The sequence below is a fragment of the Cyphomyrmex costatus genome, unplaced genomic scaffold (assembly GCF_001594065.2).
Source record: "Cyphomyrmex costatus isolate MS0001 unplaced genomic scaffold, Ccosl1.0 scaffold69, whole genome shotgun sequence".
Lineage (NCBI taxonomy): Eukaryota > Metazoa > Arthropoda > Insecta > Hymenoptera > Formicidae > Cyphomyrmex > Cyphomyrmex costatus.
This window is the reverse complement of record NW_017280255.1, coordinates 2,425,502-2,434,273: the sequence shown is the minus strand read 5'-3', so window position 1 is coordinate 2,434,273 and position 8,772 is coordinate 2,425,502. Positions and strand designations below refer to the sequence as shown.

Genomic DNA, 8,772 nt, shown 5'->3' with positions numbered 1-8,772 from the left:
TCAGGCAAGGTGAAGATCATATATCTCGGATGGATGATCGATTGTTGACGTCTCGGAAAATGGGAAACTTTCATCATATAATGGAGAACATATGATCCTTTTTCATAATGTATGATGTTTCTGAAGCTTGTGAAGTTTTAAGTGCAAGTGTTACTTAAATTTTAGAAAGCAAAAACCTAAAATAACATTTGAAATTTTAATTGTAACGTTTATTAGTGTGACACTCGAGATTTTTTGTGACTGAGTCGACTACTTAGTATTCTAAAAGACTCAGTTCAATGTACGAGTACTGATTACGGTTCTTATGTAATATTTCAATAACAAACATTTAATATAAATAAAATGTTTATGTGAGCAGTGAGCTTCAAAGCGGATCGTGGTGCGTAAATTATATTTAATGTTAATAATAATGCGATAGATACAATTCGCAACTAATTGGGATATACTTACTAAACGAAGTTAATTAAATATAAATATTTCGACTTTAGATTGAGTTCTCTTCAGTGCAGAAGAGAGTCAAATACAAATTATAGTTGCGAACTGTATTTATCACGTTATAAATATATAATTTAGACACATTAACATCCGCAAAGAGAGAGATTCTCATAAGCATTTTACTTGTATTAGATTTATTCTTGAACGACACATTTAATATTAAATATATAAATACTATGCTCCAATATCCGCGTCTGGCTCTCATTAGCTAATTTTATTTTCTTTTTTTTAGAAATCTCAATTTTAACTTCAATAGATTCGTCTATTAATTTTTGAATTTTTTACTATTTCTAAGGAAAAATTTCAAGGAGAAATATATAAATCGTATAGAAAGCAGAATATTTTTTAAAGTAGAATAAAATTAATTTAGAAACGTAAGTATTTTATCAAATTGATGTACTATTTAAAAATTTAAACATTTATTTACTATAGATCTCAAATAAGTTTGTCGAATCTTCAAATTATATGTATGGTAACTCCAGCATAATAAACAACACTGTAAAAAATTGTGAGGTTCTAGCAACCAATTCGAGCGACCTTCAAATTATTTTGACAGCTCAATAAAATCATTTTTAAATCTGTATTTGTATGTAGCTAAATTTTTATGTCTTTTAACGGAACCGTTCTTTTTCCTCCGTTTATCACTATCAATTTTTTAAATTTAATAAATTAAAATTTAGAAATAAATTCTTTATGTACACAAAATAGAACCTCAATCAATTTCATTATATCTTTTATTTTAATTACGTGTGCACAAGGTAATACCATCTTTCTCTTTATTTATTTAAAAAAATATTTTTCGAATAATAAGACATACTAAGGAAAGCATTCTTATATAAATTGTAAAATATAATTTTACATAATTTTCAAAACATTCTTATAAGTTAAATCTCTTAAAAGTTAAAAATTTTGTTGTTAAATGTGATTTATGTGCATAAATTTTATTCAAAGCTAAGATAAAAGGAAAATTTTATCTTTTATGAAGTTTGAAACATAAATTCAACCTACGTCAAAGAAACTTTTTACCTTATAATTGATCCTTTTATCTTGTTCCAAACTTTTGCTGACTGAAAACAAGGAACACTGTTGATTTGTGATATTCTAGATTATGCAATAATGCAAATATTGAGACAATTTTTGGCCCAGGTATTATTGCACTTCCGTAGTAAAGAACAGTCTTACTACAAGGAAAAAACTTAAATTTAGGCTGAACCAGTTTCCAGGACAGCTTTCGTGATTCAGGCTAATAGAAGCTCCACCTAGGGCAAGTGGATACTTATTTAGAGTAAAAATACTCCTATTATTCGAGAATAGTGTCTTTGGTACACTTTCATGAAATTGCATAAATTATCTTTTGCGTCCTATAGTCTTATTGTATATGCACAAACGAAACATATTTTTCAAATTGAACAGGCGCGATCTCAAGGAAATCATCCCTTTGGAAATAATTAATTGAGCAACATAATATAGGAATAATTCTATAATAATTTCTTTAAATATAAACTCTAAGCATTATTAAACAGTAAATTCTTTACTCAACTAGTTTGCAGTCAACTTACGTAAAATAAATTCTAATTTTTTATTAAAAAAAATATTAGTTGTGTGAGTTGTAAAATCATTATAAAGAAATGTTAATATTTTTACAATATATGTATAATTATACTAACTTTTCTTGAATACTCATAATCTTTAAATTAATTATTTTTTCTTCAGAAAATAAATAGCTCACTATATATGTATCTTTTTTAAATTAAATATTAATTAGTAAGTAAAATTTATATACTATATAAGAAAATTGTTGTTTATACATTAATCTTGTACTGATAATTCCCAGCAAATTTCAAAGAGAAAAGAATAGCAGCGAACGAGGTATTTAACGCGTCATAACTCTTCATTTCTAGTATTAATTTTTCGAAAATTGTTATTTTCAAAATTTGAATACGGCGCGCTAGCCGTTCAACTGCCCGTGTCTGCCCGCGAACGGACGACAAGTGTGAAGCAATTCGCAGAATCGCAGTTCGCGCGCGCGGATCGGAATGTCGTGTCGTTCGTAGTGAGTTGCGAATTTTCAACTGTATAGCCATGCAGATATTCGGAAATCCAGGTAATTTTTCCGCATGAAAACCGTTAACCCGTTAATCTGAAACCGTATATGGTATAATATTGTCGAATAGTCATCGCATAAAAAAGAACAGAGTCAAAATTAGCATCCGCGCGGCTATGTTTAAGAAAGTAATGGCGCCAGAGCGAATTCGTTCCCGCGAAAAAATTTGCTAAAATGCCAACGAAAAAAGATTTGAGTCTCGATACGCTAGGATAAGGTCATTGAAATTCAAATATGGCAGCCCAATGTTGAATCGTATTTCTGCGAGTGAAACGAGCCGGCAACGACTTATTAAATCGCAATCAAGATATTCGTAATAATCTTCCGCTTGGCTTTCGGTCGCAGGTAATTTGGAATTCTAGATAATTTTTCCGCTTCTAATAAGCTCGTTTTAGCATCGCACTGTACAATATATAAATATTTTTGTACAATTAATTTAAGGGAAAATTATCCTCGTGACACATTTAAGATGAGAAAATTGATACGGAAACGAGTGATTCCAGAGCTGTGTACGATTATTGCTTCCTTTCGCAAAGATCCAACAAAATTTAGAGATTCAAAAATGTTCGAATAATGCTAAATTTAAGTAAGAGCGGATAAAAAACGATTAGTTATGGAAGAGTAAAATCAGATTATCTTTTAGTTCTGTGAAAAATTTGATAATGTTGTATAGATAATTTCATATAGATTACGTGCTACCCGATATTATGCATTGCATATCAATATGATTAAAAATTTAAAGATAATGTGAGATTGGAAATGAGTAAAATAATATATTTTAGTGAGAGTATCGAACTATTGATAAATAATAATTGTAAAATAATATTAATGACATTAACAATAAATACAGAAATTAATATTCGAATATTTTTTCTTTGTACAAATATGATATTATAAAATTCAATATAAATACAAAGATGTATATATCTTGTATTCAGATACAATAAAATTACAATATTTATATAAAATTACGTTTAAAATTCTTCGTTGCAATACATATGGAGTTGAAAAAACATCATGTAGGCTGCATTATATGCTATAAAAATAATTTAATTCACGCAGAAATGTTCACAGTAATATAAATCATACATCGTATCTGAACGAATATCAAAAAAGTAATATTATTAAATACGGAATTTTATAGTTCATACATTGGTTTCTTTGAACATAATACGCATTTCTAAATTAACATATATATATATATATACAATATAACATAATTGTATACACATATTTTATTGTGCTTTGGATTTCTTTACGGCATTGTTTTGTGATTTTGAACGTTTATTTGACTGGTCTTTAGATTCATTTCTAAAATTGTATTTTTGCTGTAGTTTCTCCCTAATAAGTAAACCTCTAATAAGTTTTCTCCAGTTGGCATAAACCTTTTTCTTAGCTTTCTCAGCGGCTCGTTTAGCTGCTTCAATTTGTTCCGTTTCCCAAGCTTCTCGTAATGTGTCTTCGTATTCAGCGCACACGACATAGCCCTCAGTGGCTGGTACAGCGCCCATGCAACCGAAATTGAAACCGACTACAGCAGTCGCGCAATCTATGTTCAATTTCCGCGCGATTCGATTTAATCCTGGAACTACAAGGATTTATTCATTGAATATGCATTAAAGATATACATTACCGTATACTGCAATATTCAGTCCTTTGATTTTGTACAATAAAATATTAATTCTTCTAACACATTTAAAATGTTCTACATTAATTTTGCTACCCATTTTATTCAATGTGAAATAATGTGATAAAAGATAAAAGAGATATCCTATCATTAATATAAAAGATATATTATATTATTTATGAATATATTATATTACTTACGAATTATATGTACTGTGCCTTTTGGAAGCATACATTTTTTAAATAAATCCACATTTCCATATTCATTACGAGGTACAATACCATCTTTAGCCTCTGGGGGAACGTAGTCTGTAGTCTGCCATTCTCCGAATAGTTCCAATGCAGAGTCTTTAAGTCTCATACCTGAAAGCTGCGAAATTTTTGTTACATATTTCATTCAATGATTTTTATAAAATGGACCTAAATTATTTTCTAGTTAAATTCTAAAGAATCCTAAGAGATTATGTTTATAAAATTTACCTTGTCATATTTTGGAAGTGCTTTAACTATTTTGTAAGGATCCTGTTTCGGTTTAACTACTCGAGCTTTCTTTAGCCACGTCTCTCGTGAGCATAACGTATATACGCAATACCGTGAATAAATAGCTTCGCCTGTTTTCAAATGTCCTAATGGTACACAATCTGGTGGGTACAAGGCTTCATATTTGAGTAAATGCCTGACAAGAACGTATAACGGATGCCCTTTGCATTCGCCAACAGTTTTAGGTAATGGTTGCTCCAATTCCCTGTGAAAACAATGCTTTGTTATATTTCAGATCTTTTTTGCTATCCTTCACGTCGTAATTATAGTTAAATAGGTAGGATAGGATTAAACTGTATGGTTAGAGAAAAATGAATAAAAGAGAAATTACTTTTGCAATAGTAATTCATCTTCTTGTTTAGACATGGTCGTCTCTCTTTCTTGCCAATAACTTAAAGTCTCAATCCACCATTTCTCATCAATACGCTGTTTACGTGTGACAGAAAGCCACTGTGGACAATAGCGTCTTGTGACATCTTTTACTAATCTTTCCGAATTATAAGCTATCACATATAATACTGGCTTGCTTGCTTTTTTCTGAAACATTATCGTACAATAAACTTCATAAAAATCTTTCATTTGTATACCGAATAATTATAAGTATCGTATTACATATAAATACTGAGATATATCACTTTCTCAATTACTTACGTATATTTCAGCTATACAATCTACGTTTCCATCTATAACATTTATACATATCCAACTTGCTTTAGATTCCACATATACTTCGGCCCATATATCTTGTCTCTTTTTTAATTTGTTATCAGTTTCTTCATCATCTGTCGACACTTGGTCCTGTTTTTCATTCTTTCTTTTAGATTTAATGACTGTTTTACTTTTATCACTACATTTTTTTTTTGATTTTCTACACAGTTCTTCTTCTTCGGAACTTGAACTATTATTTCGTGATTGTCTCTTGAAATTTTTTGTTTTAAGTTGGTTATCTTCTGAAATAATTTTATTTTGCTGTTTAGTTGAAGTGGGTACAACATCACGTGGCTTTCTAGTTCTTAAACGCCTTGGAGATGGACCAGGCTCTACTTTTCTTGAACTTGTAGAAGCTGTTTCTATACTTTTGGATGTAGAAGCATTATCTTGTATGGCTATATTGCTATTTAATTTATCTTTGTTTTTCTTATTATAAGAATACTTTGAGCGAAGAATCTCTGCTGCCTTTTTCTTTGCTTCTTCATTAGCATTTCTTCGTGCATTCTCGTCATTCTGAATTATACTGTTATTTTTGAGATCTTTCTTTGAATCTACATTTTTCTTAGTTTCCTTCGAATTCACATTTTTCTTATGCTGCTTTGAATTCACATTTTTCTTATCTTCCTTCGAGGATGTCTTTTTTGGTTTTGTTTCATCTTTAATTTTACTATCTTTTTTTACTGTACTTGTTTTAGGCAGTAATTCATTATAAGTTTTTACAAGTGGTGGATTGAGAGATACTACTAAACGACAATGTAAACCAATACCTCTTAGTATTGCTACATATAATATTACTAATTCCTTGTAATTGTAAATTTTCCTCTCTGCGATTCTATTTAATAATGTCTCCTTATTTATAATAACTTGATCATCAGTAGACTGTATTGTAAATATATTTTTAAACCATTTTGTAAATTTTTCTAGGTATTCTAAATTAAAGTTATCTTTTGGATAACTTTTTGTTGATATAAGAGAGACTGCTGTTGCCATTATTTCAGGTTCATTGGCTTGATGATTTAAGTGAAATCCATATGCCAACCAACAAAGTCTAGCTGCTTTTTCTACAATAATCTGATTAGCTTTTAATTTTTTTCGCAAAAGTGCAGCCAGATCTGATTCCCTTTTGTTGGCTGTTTTCTTTTTAAAAATCATACTTGTACCAGGTAAAGTTATTTGGACACCTTCCTTAGGTATAGCATAATCTTCAGGACGTTTAACATCCTCTTTTTGTTTCTCGTCGTCATTCGTGTCTTCGTCGTTTGTGTCTTCGTCATTCTTGCAGAATGCATGTATTCCGCTTTCCCCTTGGAGCAAAACAGCGTTTATCTCGTCCGATATATTTTTTTTCTTTTCTGTTTTGACTTTTCTAGTGACTTGTGTACTGTCGTACTTGGAAAAGTGTTGTTTGGGTTCCTCATCATTGACAGAAGCTCTCTGTGAAGCTTCCAGGTTCTTGACCACTTCCGAGAATAGTTCAATGCTATTGTTCTCGGGTACACTCGCGAAATTCTCATCGTTGCTGCTCTCATCCTCGCTATTGTCCTTCGAATCCACTAGGTTAGGCTTTGTCACCGGTTTTATTGCAAAGAAACTCGCTGTCAGTTCATCTTTTGGCGTAATACCGGCGAAATCGTTGCTGCTGTCGGAACTGTCATCGTCGGAATCATTCATACTGGGTGTTATACTGCGAAATACAATGTTTTTAGTCTTCTATTACTTGTTAATGTTTGTTATTATTGTGCTTATACTTACTGCAGTGCCTTGTTTTTAAAATTGATTTTTTTTAATAATGCAATACAACAAAGATTGGCTGTCTTATACGTAGTTGTCACGAATTATATTATGTAGATAAACTTGTACACAATAATATAAAAACGATGAGAACACACTGCACGTGTGTATGAAAAGGCACAAGCAGATTAGCAGACACAAGAAAGCATTGTTATGAAACAGTAGAGGTAGATTATTATTACCTTCATATGATACATAAGCTTGCTAGTTTACCGATGGTAAATACAATGTGCAGATGCGATGTTATGTATAATTATTTTACAATTTGAAATAAAATTTCTTTGATAAACAACGTGATAAGATAAGAAAATGAGATTTTTGATAAAAAAAATAGAATCTGTATAAATAATATAAAATATTGTACATCTATACATTTATTTTAAAAAGAAAATTAAATTGGATTAAAGCGAATTAAATTATTTTTGGCAAATACATGTTTAAAGATGTGATTATACAATTAAAATTTTATATTATAAATAAATATCATATATTTTTGATATTTTAAGATTATATTTTTAAGAATACTAATTAATAAGGCTCTGTAAGTATAAAATAATATAAATAAAAAAAGGGGCAAAGAGTCGACGATATAACAATAGGCTTGCTCTTTTTGCCTGCACTATCTGCACCAGTTCAGACAGTGCAATAAGTTGAAGTGAAACAAACGTATATCTGTTTCACTTCAACTTATTGCACTGTGGGCACAGTGTAGAGAAAAAGAACAGGCCTATATGTTTATTACATCATCGGCTCTTTGCCTCTTTTTTATTTATATATTTTTAAGATCAAGATTTTTTACATTTTTATAATATTTTGTAAATATTTTTTAAATATATTTTGAAATAATTTTATATATTCTTACAATATTTTATATAATTGGATCTTAAATTAAAGGATTTTATATATTTTTACTTTTTTGACTTTTAAGAACCTTATAAAAAAATAATATTATCTTTTATCAAGATTTTTATTATTCTTTAGAGTATACAGACGTTTTATCAGTTTCCTATAATGTATTCCATATTCATTGACTTGAATCCTTTCATAATTAATAATGCTAATAAACCGACTTTCATGGATATGACGGTTAGCGCGTAACGTTGACAACAAAGCTGGTTTATCCAGCGTTCGTTTATTCTTTGCTTTATGTGCGACTGTGAAATTTATACCCTTGCATAACAAACGCTGGAGATTTTATGAAATATTATTGTAACGAGAATCTCCTGTTGATGAAAAAATTGCGAAAAGTGTATAGCGTGATAGAAAGAAAAAAGCATACACTAAATATTAGAAATTAAGTGCACGCGGTAGTGTATGAATTTTACAACACGGTTTTTCGTTGTACCGAAAGGCGTCACGCGCATTTAAATTTGTCCATTCAAATGATTCCTGGAATCACGAATTATTGTGGAATACAAATGAACATGATTTCATGCTCGAGGGAAATAACTTGGAGTTTTATGTTGTAGAATTTTTCGAACTGTGTGAATTTCTATTCAAACGTA

At 29.9% G+C, this 8,772-nt stretch overlaps 1 protein-coding gene across 1 annotated transcript; it reads right to left on the bottom strand.

The window, feature by feature from the left end:
* Positions 1 to 3,834: 3,834 nt before the first annotated feature.
* LOC108780243 (DNA repair protein complementing XP-C cells homolog) lies at positions 3,835 to 7,385 on the bottom strand. Its single transcript, XM_018547878.1, has 6 exons — positions 7,229 to 7,385; positions 5,417 to 7,160; positions 5,097 to 5,302; positions 4,706 to 4,970; positions 4,427 to 4,595; positions 3,835 to 4,187 (listed from the first exon to the last, which is right to left on the bottom strand). Exons 2-6 carry the CDS (start codon positions 7,145 to 7,147, stop codon positions 3,835 to 3,837), a joined length of 2,724 nt encoding a protein of 907 aa, XP_018403380.1. The 5' UTR covers positions 7,148 to 7,160; positions 7,229 to 7,385.
* Positions 7,386 to 8,772: the final 1,387 nt, after the last annotated feature.

Coding starts and splice junctions, on each gene's coding strand:
- LOC108780243 (XM_018547878.1), bottom strand. CDS start 7,147: ATGAATGATTCCGACGATGACAGTTCCGACAGCAGCAACGATTTCGCC. Junction 4,596..4,705: donor CACTTCCAAAATATGACAAG/GTAAATTTTATA, acceptor AAAATTTCGCAG/CTTTCAGGTATGAGACTTAA. Junction 4,188..4,426: donor AGGCACAGTACATATAATTC/GTAAGTAATATA, acceptor AAATCCTTGTAG/TTCCAGGATTAAATCGAATC.